The sequence below is a fragment of the Narcine bancroftii genome, chromosome 8 (assembly GCF_036971445.1).
Source record: "Narcine bancroftii isolate sNarBan1 chromosome 8, sNarBan1.hap1, whole genome shotgun sequence".
Classification (NCBI taxonomy): Eukaryota; Metazoa; Chordata; class Chondrichthyes; order Torpediniformes; family Narcinidae; genus Narcine; species Narcine bancroftii.
In genome coordinates, this window is record NC_091476.1 from 34,433,627 (window position 1) to 34,448,005 (window position 14,379).

General features: G+C 41.1%; 1 protein-coding gene across 8 annotated transcripts in view; it reads left to right on the forward strand.

Moving 5' to 3' along the window:
* The first annotated feature begins 295 nt into the window (after positions 1 to 295).
* Positions 296 to 14,379, forward strand: part of diaph2 (diaphanous-related formin 2) — a 569,879-nt gene continuing 555,795 nt past the window's right edge. For 5 of the 8 annotated variants that reach the window (XR_011343048.1, XR_011343047.1, XR_011343049.1 and 2 more), the window contains exon 1: positions 297 to 640. Coding sequence is in view for 3 of the 8 variants with exons in the window: in XM_069893428.1 (XP_069749529.1) it covers positions 530 to 640 (111 nt within the window). In the remaining 5 variants the exon portion in view is untranslated. Of the gene's footprint in view, positions 641 to 12,621; positions 12,646 to 14,379 lie in introns of those variants that run through there. The other 3 variants (XR_011343050.1, XM_069893430.1, XR_011343052.1) reach the window with 2 other exon arrangements.

Consider the following 14,379-nt stretch of genomic DNA (forward strand, 5'->3'; position numbering starts at 1 on the left):
CATCTGATATTTGTAAGTATAATATCTCCAACTAAATGGATAAAACATTTGGTAATGCAGAATTTACTGCAATCACATGTTGTGATTGAATATTACTGTTGAGTTTCAGTTGTTTCCACCTGTAAAATCTCAGCATCAATGGAAAGAAAGTTCCCTTCCAAATACTTAATTTTACTCAATTGTCGTTTGACTTGAATGTTGAAGCAGACTCATTCATTCCTTCCCAATGACGTCAGCTCCCTGGCGGCGATGAGTGACGTCACAGCCAGCCAATGGATGGAGAGCGAGGGCGGGGCAGCAGCGGGCGCATGCGCGCTGGCGGGCAGGAGGAGCAGGGTGTGGATTTCAGCGTGGAAATCGACACGGGACGGAGGGGGAGTGAGTTTCAGGCTCGACAGCTGCGACGTTGCAAGCCCCCCCCACTCCAGGGACAGCAGTGAGGGTAAGGGACAGGGGGAGGAGTGAAATGGTGGGCCGGGTCGCCGTCACGGACACCCCCAGGTGAAGAGCCACCGCCACCAGCCTCAACATGGACGGCCAGCAGCCGGCGGCAGGGAGCGAGTCGCCGCCTCGCAGCCGGGACAGACCCGCCTCGAAGAAGAAGCCCCCGGAGGAGGACCCGAGGAACAAGCCCAAGCTGGTGAGTGGGGGTCCACATGCCCTGGCTCCATCGGCGTGGAGGGGGGGGGGGGGGGGGGGGGGGTCATGGGCCTGGCAGCCGGTGCCCCTTGGAGCCAGTGACAGCTGTTGCTCTTCCAACCCCCCCGTATTAAAGGAATGACTGTACTTAATACTGGGGGTTGGTAATCAGCTCCATATGGCGTTTCCTAATACACAGGGTGCTAATCCAGTGGGCATCGTGGTCTAGAGGGCACATCCCCTTCTCTCGTCCATGCCCTTTGACCTGAAACCTGCTACTCTCTCCAGAAGTGATTTAGCGTAACTAGTTTCCCTATTAAAGTAAATGCAAGGTCAGTCTCGCCATTGAGACCAGCTGGGATGTGAGAAAGTTGCTTGGTTTATCCTGGGCTTCACTTCTTTGAAGAACACGTTGAGGTGCCTGAATCCATTCTGGAAGGTGGCACTTTAAACTTCTGCCAGCGGTGCAGTCTTTCCTCCAAAGGGGACTCGTTCTACGAGGTTCCACGGCAAGTTTAGCACGTGGATGAATGTTGTCTTGAGGGGAGTGACTGAGACTTTCTGGACAATGTGCGAATGATTGGACTGGTATATATATAAAAAAAAAAGACTGAGTTGTTCTCAGAGGAGAAATCATCTCTGCAATTGCAGCCATTTGGAAGCAGGGGAAATTGGACATTTCCTGTATTTATCACATTTGATTTCATTTAACTGAAAATGAAGATAAAATTGGCGTTTGTTGCATAAAAGGCTTTCACTTTATCGTGCAGTTCATCCACATGCTCTGCACTTTCATTAATTTCTGATTCAGTGATGGTGCTTTAAAAATTCTTCCTTTATTTTTGATCCAAGATTACAACATTCTTCTCATTAATTGTTCCAGCTGAGTTCATCCTGCTGCCAAAGGCCCAACATTCTGAAACTTCTATCCTTTTTGTCTTTTGCGCCACTGTGTGTGAACTAATATGAATCTCTTCAAACATTTAGGACTTTTATCTTGATTTCTTTCTTTTGTAGGCGATTGTCAAATTTAGTTTTGTGGTTTTTTCCCCCAGTCGCTTGCATTTCATGATCGTATGACCAACCAGGGTGGAGATAATTGGGTCGGTCAGTCAGTTGGGTTATCAGTCCAAAACAATCCATTGATAGAAATTGGTGGCAGGCTGCATCCATGGAAAGATTGCTGACCTGTTGTCAACCGGAAAGGAGACAAAAGCTTGCAAAGCTGCTGGTGGAGAGTCTGGCACCTGCCTGTCTTCCTGTTCTGCATGGTGTAACTCCAATGTTCTTCAGGCAATATTCTTAGTTCATAAATGCTCTTGGCTATGAACTCATTGATCAGATAATATTGTTAACAGTGTACCTCCGTGGCTATTCCAATTATGCCTCATCAGAGACTTCCATCTTCTCTGCAGCTTTCGATGTGGTTTTTTGACCACACTGTTCTTTGAAAATATGTATGATATGCAAGTGATTTGCACATAATTATCCTCCACCTGCTTGTTATTTTTAGGACAAGTTATCCAGTTTGGAAGCTGATGTGATTATTATTTCCTCTGCGCTTTCATCTGACAAAGCTTATTTAAATTTTTTTGGGAGGTATAATTTGGTCCGAAGATGAGGAAACGCTTCAATGCTGAGTCGAGTTGGAATGTTAAAAGAAAGTGAAATACGCAAGTCTGCATTCACTATGGTTGTAGTTAGAACACAGAAATGCTGGAGGAGCTCAGCTAGTCTTGCAATGCTTATAGAAAGTAAAGATGTATTACTGACATTTCAGGCCTTGTCAAGGGACCCATACCTTGAGGAAGGGCTCAGGCTGAAACCTCAGTAATTTTTTAAAAATCTATGGACGCTGTGAGATTGGCTGAGGTCCTCCTGTTTTGATATTTTGTTAAAAGTTGTTGTAGATTTACAAGGCCATTTAAGAAAAAAATACAAAGCAAGCATGAAGATTTCTTTTTAGATGGACAGGATTATAAAGTTTGGAGGTTATACCAATCTTGTGCCACATTGAGAGGCCTTCTGATAGTTTGAGTTGCCGTTATGACACAAGGAGCTTATTTGTGGATTTGAAGAAGGGGAGCCTGAGGGAACATGCACCTGCCTGCATTGATGAGACAGGTGGAGAGGATGAGAATCTTCAAATCTCTGGAAGCCCACCAATCAGAGGACATTTCTGAGAGCTAGTACATTGATCTAATTAAGAAGAAAGCACACCATTCTACTAATTCCTCAGGAGTTTGTGGAAATTTTTGCATGCCTTTGATATGCTGATCAAACTTCTTCAGGTGCACTGATTACATCACGGCCTGTTATGGTAATATCGGTGCCCAGAGGTGCAGAAAGTAACAAACTTAATGAGCTCTGACCATTGAAGACATCAAAGTGAGATGTTGCCTCAAGAAGGTAGCTAACCTCAGATAGGACATCTATCACCTTGGTCACAACCTCTTCTTGCTGCTACCTTCGGGAAGAAGATACAGAAACCTTGAACCTCCCTTAACCACAAACTACTCCGGCGCTACCAAGAGACTTATCCACACAATTGAAACACCACTTTTTTCTTGCACAATTATAACTATGAATATCTTTTTCTGGGATAATTTAATGATATTGAAGTTTTTCAAAACACAATACCTGTTTGTCTACAGCAAGTAAGAATTTTTTTTAGAGGTACACATAAATGTAATCAAATGTCATTATTATAACAAAGGATTGGAGGTACTGGTAGAAGGATGGATAAGATTTACAGGTGAGATGAGAGAATATGAAGCTCATGAAAAAGAAAAAATGAACAGACTGGATCTTCATTCTTCCAAACTATAGTGCAGATCATATCATGCATAATTCTTTATTTGCTTTCAACAGACAGTTTTCTTTTGTTCCCTAACTGCATCTAATTGGTTGGTGCAGTGTTGTCAATCCATGCTTAATTCTTTGACATGCAGTGGGAAATGTTGCTTCATTCAATATTGTGATAGGAATTATTTTGTTACTTCGGATGAACCTAATGAAGGCCTCAAGCCCAAAATGTCAGTAATGTATTTTTATCTTTGCTGTGTAAAGGACACTGCTTGAACTGCTGAGTTTCTCCAGCTTTGTGTTTTTACTTCAACCATGGTCTCTTCAGATTTTCATGTTTTACTCCACGTTTATTGATTCACCATTTACGTAGCTAATACCCAATCTTCATTAGAATTTGAAATTTGCCATGATAGATCACGTCAGAATAAATTGTATGCGTGATTGACTCGATTATCTTTCTTCTTGTCTGATAAATGAGTTATTACTGAGAACTGTTTAATAAGGACTGTAAGTTGTGTTATGCAGATTGACCATAATGAACAATCAAACTTGTATGATAAGGAATTGGGGAAGATGTGAAAGAGGTGGCAGTTGGGGAGACTGAACTCATTTTACTGAAAAGATGGACTGGATTGGAATTCTGTTTTCTTTAAGAAAATGGTCCAGGGTTAAGTTGCGCAGCTGAGGACCTGTGATTTCAATCTGGTTCATTCTCTTAAAATCCCCTCAGTGTAGGCTTCATGGTAAAATTCAGCCATGATTGATTTTTAAAAAAGAAAAGTGGTTGATTTCAAAGAAAAAAAAAACTTGTTACTGAAGCTGTTTCTAACAAATTAAGTAATCAAAGCTCATCTGAATCAAAATGACACAAACAAACAATTTGATGAATTCTCATTGGCTGATCAACAATTGTACATTTCTTATTGGCTGAGAATAAAGTAATGTATCTTTTTTATCATTGGTCTGAACAATGAGGTTGAGTTAGGCAGATTGGGCAAGAATAATGCAACAAATCAGCATTCTGCAGAATAGTACTGTGAAACAAAGTTGTATTACTGCCTAACAAGACCAGTTAGTGTGCTTGAAGAAACAGATTATAGTACCTGCTTTGCTTTCTAATTGATTCTGAAGATTTTCATTTGCTGAATTTTCATCTTTGGACCTTGCTGTGATTGAATCAGGGTTTATTTTAACTTTTTTCCTCAAATTCCTGTCGCTGTCAATTTGTTACTGATGTGACATGCTCAATAATGACCAATTACAAACAATCAGGTGTATTTTTTTTAACTTAGAATTTCAGGCAAATTGATGTCAGTTGTTGGATATGAACATTATTAATTTAAACTGTAAATCAGTTGTAGTTGAATATATTTTGGTTATTCAGCATTTAAATTGAAAACAAGTCGGCATATTGGGATTGGGTGCTAGATGTTAAAACACTTGCATGAGTAAATAAGTTTTTGTGGATACAATTCCTTGTTTGCTGTTGTGGAGCATTGGATTTGTGCATCTGAAGGCCTGATAAAATGATGCTTTCTTGAACAGATGCTGATGTGACTGGCTGCACTTTATCTGGTATTTTCGCACAATCACACCTGTTTTACCAGCATGAGTACAGGTGCCTCTCTTGTGTTCAATATGCCCATCGTAGTTCATGATGCAACATTAGTTTTTAAACCTATTAATCTCTGTATATTCTACATTCTCCAGAGGACTCCAGAATAGTAGTTTTTAATGGTGAGCTGCTGGATAGGTGTGCCTCTATGCAAGTTGATGAAGGTGAATGCGTGGGTGTTGTAAGCAGTTCAGGTGGAAAATAGTGTGCTTCTTCAATATGAGAGTTCAGTTACATGAATAAGTCTTGTTGCAATTGTGTAGAGCATTAGTGAGACTGCAGCTAACGTGCTCCCCAGTTTTAGTCTGCTTACCTTGAAATTATGTACTTGGTATGGAAGTAGTGAAGTGAAAATTCACATGTGATTCCAGGGTTTGCTTGAATGAAGGAGAATGAGCTGACTGGAAGTGTAAGAGGAGATTTCAATGAAACGAACAAAAATCTCTAAAATGAACTGATGAGATTGAAGGATGATTCTCTTCTCTCTTACCCCACTTGCCCATACCCTGATAAAAGTTCAGAAGCAGGGGAGAATTTAAATAAATTGCAAGGTTTTTGAAAGTTAAATGAGATATTTCTTCATTAATAGTTAACCTTTTGAATTGCATATCTGGATGTCGTTCAAAATAGAGGTTAATTTCAGGCATTCTTGGGATCGATAGCAAACCAGGAGAACCTGGAGGAACTCTGCAGGTCAGCAACTTCTAAATGGAATTAGTCAGTCAATGTTTTGGTTCTTGTCCCTGCATTGAATCAAGACTACCATAATCTTAAAAAAAAACAATGAATCAAGCTCAACAGGCTATATAATTATTTCTTGTGCTTTTGGTTGGAGCTGGGGTGGGGGGTCTGGTATTGGGGTGGAAGAGAAACTACTCAGAAATTTCCTAACATAGAAATTTTGGAAATAATTTGAAACAAAATTGGAGAATGCAACTTTTTTGAGTAGATTATAGTGGTCACTATATATATATATATATATATATATATATATATATGTGCATGCCACCTGTTTTGATTAACTGTAGAAGCCCCATCAAGACATGGGAAAGGTGTCACTTCATGCTATACCAAATCCTCTAGTCACTGGAAGGATAAGCAAACCATCATCAGCTTCCAAACCAAGGTCCCCAGTTTAAATGCCCTAATTACACCATCAGCACATTTAAACAGGTCACTGTTCATATGACCAACTCCAGCCTCCCAAAGTACCTCCTTATAACCTTTTATCATGCAAAGGTAATCAAGTAATGGAGGAAAAAAGGGCAAAGACCTCTCAAAGCCTCCTTGAAAAAATGCAGCTTTCCTATGAGATCCTTATCTGCTCAGGAGAAAGGGAATTTGGCATTACATTGATAATTTCCTGTCTCTGCATTGGATTGGAACAGTCAGAAAACCAGCATGGATAGCAGGCAGATGCATGTCCTCCAAAATTACTTGCCTGCATACTTGTCAGCCATTTCTATCTGTGGAGGAGTCCACTAGTCCACATTGGCCACTGAAAAGCAATTTAAGTGGCTGCAGGATATTGACTCCTTGGTGCTACCTTAGAGAAAGGTTCTGTATATGCATTTGAATGTTCTTCGTGCGCTTGGGAAAAGTGCAAAATGTACTTCTGAGTATGGTGAAGACCTATGATTAAAATGTATACTGTGACAGTATATAGATATGTTTTTGGGAGATAAATTGGGAAAGGTTTGTTAGTGTAGGTCACATACAAACACTTTAAAACAGATCTTATTTGAAATAGTGGAACACTGCTAATGCTAGACATATCGGCCCCACAGCCTTTTTAAGAGCTTTGGAGAGTGGCTGAGTTTTCACTAATGGATTGTTGTTTACAAAAAGGCAACAGATGAAAGCTTGTTGGAGCCGCAGACAGTTTGGAAGGGAACTTGCTGTTCTAAGAGAGTCATGTGGTTTTGTAAGCAGAGAGATTCAAAGAGGCTTTCTCTCAGAGAGAGAGAGAGACATACAAATCAGTTCTACAGTGTTACAGTCAGCAACAGCAGCTGGGACTGGAACAGAACAAGCTGGCAAGCTTGTGGAAAACCCCATTTGGAAGACTGGTGGTGAGTGCTAAGCTCAGCCTGGTCAAAGTTCTGTGATTCATGAAAGAGGAGAGGATTGGCTGTCTAATGTTTCACTTAGAATAAGAGAAACAAGAAGGAACTCTTTGGTGACCTGAAAGAAAGAGGTCATCATCTGGAGAACCCTGAGGGGGCAAGTTTCTTCGGCAAGACACTGGGTGTCCAACGTACAACAAATCTCTCTCTGAAAATAGACAAGAACCTTCCTGAGTGGTAACCATTTACCTTTCAAGCACCAAAGCCTGGCGAACTTTATAAATGTGAAATTCTGTGCACAGTACAAGAATTGCCTGCAACCAGTGAACTTGGAGGAATGAGAACTGAGATTGGACTGTGAACCTAAGAACTTATCTGAACTTGCATATTACATACATGTGGTTTTAGAATTCGAAGGAGGTTAAGTTAGGTTAGTTACGTCAATAGTGATAAGTGAAAGTGTATTCTGTGTTCATGTTTAAAGATAATTAAAAGCAACTTCTGTTTCAGTATCCATTTGTCTTCGTGAATATCTATTGCTGCTGGGTTTTGGGGTCCTCTGGGCTTGTAACAATATTGTGACTCATTGTCAAACCAAACAGGCTATATAACTTGCTGTTGATTATCCAGAACGTAGGGGGAAATTCTGTTTAATGATATGCAGATTTTGTATTGGTTAGTAAAATTTAAAAAGTCCAGGCAGCACAAACTTGTGTAATTAATTCAATGAACTTTGACCATTTTCCTCAATGTTGAAGAGGTCTTGGTAATTTGCCAATGTGAGTGGACCTTTCAGGTTTGTCAGTTTGACCTGCTGAGTTTCTCCAACAACAGATTTGGAGTATTGTGTGCAGTTTTGGTCATCTAACTACTGGAAAGATGTCAACAAGATATAAAGAGTGCATAGAAAATTTACTAGGATGTTGCCTGGACTTCAGGAACTAAGTCACAAGGAAAGGTTAAACAGGTTAGGACTTTATTCCCTGAAGCATAGAAGAATGAGGGGAGATTTGATAAAGGTATTTAAAATTATGAGGGGAATAGACAGAGTAAATGTAGATGGGTTCTTTTTCCCACTGAGGGTAGGTGAAGTACAAACCAGAGGATGTGGGTTTAGAGTGAAAGGAGAAAAGTTTTTTGGGGGGGGGGGAACATGAGGATGAACTTCACACAAAGATTGGTGGGAGTGTGGAATGATCTGCCAGCTGAAGGTGTGAATGCAGGTTCAATTTTAACATTCAAGAAGAATTTGGACAAGTACATTGATGGGAGAGGTATGGAGGGCTATGTATTGGGTGTTGTCAATGGGACTAGGCAATTAAAAAAATGGTTTGGGACAAGCTTGAAGGGCTGAAGGGGCCTTTTTCTGTGCTGTAATGGTCTATGGTTCAACGATGGTCCATGCTGTGAAGTTCAAGTAATGTGAGACTTCTGTAGAGATCTTACCATTTCTCTTCAGTGATGGTGTGTTCTCTGAATATGGAGCCCACAACAATGGAAAGGTGAGCAAGAAGTGGAAGTTGCACTATGGTGGTACAGATTACACTGCACATACAAGTTGCTGAAGCCATGGAAGGAGCATCTACTTTGCAAACTGCCCATCCAGTTTTTTATGTAACCTTCTGAGGCCCTCCAGCAATTTTGTATTGTTTTGTAATTTTCACATTGGTCACTTCAGAAACCAGAAGACTACGGCAGAAGTGGCCTTTGATCGTTGGGGATTGTTGAAAATGGTAAAATCCTTGACAGCTTTAATGAGATTTGTCCTCAATGTTTATATGTGCAGAATCTTTTTGAACATAAATATTAACCAGATTTCATATGCAACTATTATTGTGGCCATAGGTTTGCTAGAATCAATTATTACAAAGGAGCATAATTGAATCAAAAGTCATCCATGGTTGGTTGTGTTAAATGTGCATATACATTAGAAGCTACTTCCTTTGTGGAAAGTTGTTCCATTGACTTTGGTAGATGCTGAATCTCAGAAGAAAATGTACAGCTAATTGTGTTTATTGAAAGTGATTTGGGGGGGGTGGAGTGGAGAGACTTCAGTTGTGATCCAAAATGAGAGCGATTTCTCGCTCTGGGCTGTGGAACAAATATCTAGGCCTGTGCATGCTTATCATTCTATACTTAAAGTCAAGGCTGATGCTCCTTTTAGCTTACTGAGCTGTCAAGTGATAAACAGGATGAATGCAAAACCAATCACAGAATTATTTTGTGGAGAGCCAGATGGTTATCTTGTGTGTTGTATATACATACAGGCTGTGTACGGCCCCTCACCCCAAGTCCAAAGCCCGCTGCGCAGCTCAGACGGCAAAGTCCTCCTCAGCGACAAGATCTCCATCCTCAACCGATGGTCAGAACACTTCCAATCTCTTTTCAGTGCCAACCGCTCAGTCCAAGATTCCGCCCTGCTCCAGCTCCCTCAACAGCCCCTAAGGCTAGAGCTGGATGAGGCCCTCACCCAGGATGAGACATATAAGGCAATCGAACAACTGAAAAGTGGCAAAGCAGCAGGTATGGATGGAATCCCCCCAGAGGTCTGGAAGGCTGGCGGCAAAACTCTGCATGCCAAACTGCATGAGTTTTTCAAGCTTTGTTGGGACCAAGGAAAACTACCTCAGGACCTTCGTGATGCCACCATCATCACCCTGTACAAAAACAAAGGTGAGAAATCAGATTGCTCAAACTACAGGGGAATCACGCTGCTCTCCATTGCAGGCAAAATCTTTGCTAGGATTCTACTAAATAGAATAATACCTAGTGTCACCGAGAATATTCTCCCAGAATCACAGTGCGGCTTTCGCGCAAACAGAGGAACTACTGACATGGTCTTTGCCCTCAGACAGCTCCAAGAAAAGTGCAGAGAACAAAACAAAGGACTCTACATCACCTTTGTTGACCTCACCAAAGCCTTCGACACCGTGAGCAGGAAAGGGCTTTGGCAAATACTAGAGCGCATCGGATGTCCCCCAAAGTTCCTCAACATGATTATCCAACTGCACGAAAACCAACAAGGTCGGGTCAGATACAGCAATGAGCTCTCTGAACCCTTCTCCATTAACAATGGCGTGAAGCAAGGCTGTGTTCTCGCACCAACCCTCTTTTCAATCTTCTTCAGCATGATGCTGAACCAAGCCATGAAAGACCCCAACAATGAAGACGCTGTTTACATCCGGTACCGCACGGATGGCAGTCTCTTCAATCTGAGGCGCCTGCAAGCTCACACCAAGACACAAGAGAAACTTGTCCGTGAACTACTCTTTGCAGACGATGCCGCTTTAGTTGCCCATTCAGAGCCAGCTCTTCAGCGCTTGACGTCCTGCTTTGCGGAAACTGCCAAAGTGTTTGGCCTGGAAGTCAGCCTGAAGAAAACTGAGGTCCTCCATCAGCCAGCTCCCCACCATGACTACCAGCCCCCCCACATCTCCATCGGGCACACAAAACTCAAAACGGTCAACCAGTTTACCTATCTCGGCTGCACCATATCATCAGATGCAAGGATCGACAATGAGATAGACAATAGACTCGCCAAGGCAAATAGCGCCTTTGGAAGACTACACAAAAGAGTCTGGAAAAACAACCAACTGAAAAACCTCACAAAGATAAGCGTATACAGAGCCGTTGTCATACCCACACTCCTGTTCGGCTCTGAATCATGGGTCCTCTATCGGCATCACCTACGGCTCCTAGAACGCTTCCACCAGCGTTGTCTCCGCTCCATCCTCAACATCCATTGGAGCGCTTTCATCCCTAACGTTGAAGTACTCGAGATGGCAGAGGTCGACAGCATCGAGTCCACGCTGCTGAAGATCCAGCTGCGCTGGGTGGGTCACGTCTCCAGAATGGAGGACCATCGCCTTCCCAAGATAGTGTTATATGGCGAGCTCTCCACTGGCCACCGTGACAGGTGCACCAAAGAAGAGGTACAAGGACTGCCTAAAGAAATCTCTTGGTGCCTGCCACATTGACCACTGCCAGTGGGCTGATATCGCCTCAAACCGTGCATCTTGGCGCCTCACAGTTTGGCGGGCAGCAACCTCCTTTGAAGAAGACCGCAGAGCCCACCTCACTGACAAAAGGCAAAGGAGGAAAAACCCAACCCCAACCAACCATTTTTCCCCTGCAGCCGCTGCAACCGTGTCTGCCTGTCCCGCATCGGACTTGTCAGCCACAAACGAGCCTGCAGCTGTCGTGGACTTTTACCCCCTCCATAAATCTTCGTCCGCGAAGCCAAGCCAAAGAAAGAAAGATATACATTTCTTCAGGCACTTAAAGACCTAGGGTTATCTGGTCATGAGCAGGTTGCCCTATAGTGCTTTAGATCTTCCAAGGTAAATGAATGGAGATACATAAATGAAAACCGGTTTTCCACTTCCACTGCATGCTTTCACAGTTGTTTCAGGTAGAACTGATCTATTGAGGATTATAAAGTACTTAATAGAGACCCAGATATATTTTGCTGGGGAACCAGAGAATCAACTTTTTTGTCTGCCTCTGCAGGAAAATTCATTCTGCTTATTAATCATGCAACAGGCCAATGGACTGGTTTGAAGGTAAAACTGGAGCTAAGGCCACACTTTCCAGGAATATTTAAAATCTGCAAATAGTTGAAATTGAGACTGTAACATTGAGCACTTAACATTTATAAAATTTATCCTTAAACTTTTTGTCCTCGCTTTTATCAACACCTCCCTTTTTTATTTCACTTGATGATAATTTGTCATTTGGGTCTAATTTGTCTCAGTCAAACAAATCTAACTCTGACCTCAGAAACACAAATGTTGCCCAGGATCCAAGTTTCTTTATTTAATTGCCTCTTCACTTAAAGATTTGACTTACAAATCGAGGTGATCACTTCCCTGTTGGCAATTTTCAACTATTCTTGATTTTAAAAAAATCATTGAACATGACTTGCATAATAAATTAAATATTAGATTTTGCTCTTGGCAATAAATATATTGAAGATTTTGTTCTCTAATTCCAATAAATTTGAATAATACTTCATTTCAGAATTAAAAGTATACTTGTCAGGCTTGCATTGAAATTGATTCTAAATTTCACACTGGCATGCATTTTACCAACTGCTTTACCCACAGTGTTAAATACGCTCTGAAATATCTTTGGACAGTTTGGCTCAGGTTGAATGAATGTGAAATCTCAGTGCCACTGGTTGTTTCAACATTAAGGTTAATATTTTCACGTACATTTTTAAAGATCAGTCTTGTCGTGATATTGGAGCTTGCAGGGAAATGTCAATCAGTGCAGGATAGACCTGCCCATAGTTCTCAGCTGAAGTGTCACCAGATTCAGCAATCCTGCCAACACCTAGAAATTGTGAACTCAACTATTTTTATCCATCCATGTTTTGTGCTGTTCCTTGCACAAGTCTAAAAGAGAACAGACTTCATTTTTATTTCCCACAGCAACTATGCTGGCCTGTATACTGGATCTGTACCTAAAAAAAAATTGTATGAGAGGGGAGAGGGCTGCCTGTGAAGACACATGGAGGTAATTTTGGATTGATTGTGTATGCATTTCACATTGTTGAGGTGATTTTTTTACGATACAAATGTCTGAATTGCTTCTCTGTGATCTATGGTCAATCCTTAATAGTTCTGAGAATTGGCAATGCTTAGGGTGTGGCTTAGCTGCACCCTAATTTGGGTGCTTTATAGCAGGGCTGATTCTATGCTTGGATAATATTTTAAATCTGTGAGCAGGAAGTTGACAACAATGGGCCTGAGAAAAATACATTTCAATTTCACATGCAAGACCACAGAATATTGTTGGTTTACTCTTGGCAGCAGGCTCTTTCCTAGTGTTCATTCTGGTCAGATTTGACAGTCTTAAGTGGTTTCACAACATTGGGAATTTTTAATAAAAATGATAAAACACCTGTCCAATATATTGCCCAATTAGAGAAATAAATCTTCGATGACATTTTGTCTTTAAAAAGTGTGTTTCTCACATTTGAAACAAAAGAGTTTGAGATTGCTGAAACTTGTATAGCAGTCAATAATTAAAGGTTGCATTAAAAACTATATATTCAGTTCATAAACTGATATTGTACTCAGTAACTAATCAGAACTATTTTATATTTTAATTATTCATTGTGCCCACATTTGGGACATTAACCTACCAGGTGGGCATTATGTTTCTCCTTGATAGAGGCAGAAGGGTTAGCTGTAATTTTTGAGAGGAAATTGCTATAGATTCACGGTCAGACCAGAGTCAGTCATCCTGGGGTCAGTGCTGCTAGGAGCGACATGAGGAAATTGCATCATTTGAATTTGTAGTATCAATGATGCAAAGAATGATTGACTACATTTTATATGGTTAATTCTCAGCCATAAGCATTGAACCTGGAATCCTGCTTTGTTTAATTACATCCTTTTTAAACCTATCCTTTGAGGCTGCCGTAAGAGAAATAGCATGCTTTCTTTCTATCAGTTAAAACTATTGCCACTTGTAATGCATGGTGGATAATTGGAAAATGAGCCAAAAACACTTTACCTAGTCATGGAGATAAACAATGAAACTGACCCTTCAGCCAACTCAGTGCACACGACCCTCAACAACCTTTTTTTTTTAACTCGTCCTATACTTATTCTATTTATTATTTTCCCCACATTCTCGTCAAATCCTCCCAGATTGTACCCCTCACCTAGGTGCGAGGGTCAATGTACAATGACCACTTAACTTACCAACCTGCTTGTCTTTGGAATGTGGGAGCTTACTAGAGAGCCTTGCAAAAATCTGTGGTCATAAGATAGAGTAGAAGTACAACAATCCCAATGCCAGAAATTCGGACCACCAGAGAATCTAAATTTTTTTGAAACTCTCAAACTTTTAAAAATTTATCAGGCTTTTGTATGCGTGCATGCATAAGTGCCACAGATGCACAGCAGGACAAGAGACCACGCAGTTGTCATTTGAAATGAGCAATCAAACTGTGAAAGAGCTATAGTTTGAGTTATCTTTGGCCACTTAAAAGAATTCACAATTCCTTAACACTAGAGTGCATCATTCTCAATTCTTTTGAATACTGTGTTTTATAAAAGTGATATTTTGGATGAGTGATGCTCATTATAGGTGGAAGAAAATTGTACTGTCTTGCTATTTAGGCACTCCCCCAGAGTTACTTGGGTTTGGTCCTAACCCCGTGTTCTCTGCATGGGGCTTGTACCAAATAGATTTCCTCCAGGTGCTCCAGTTTGCTCCCAGTTTCCAAAGATGTTTAGG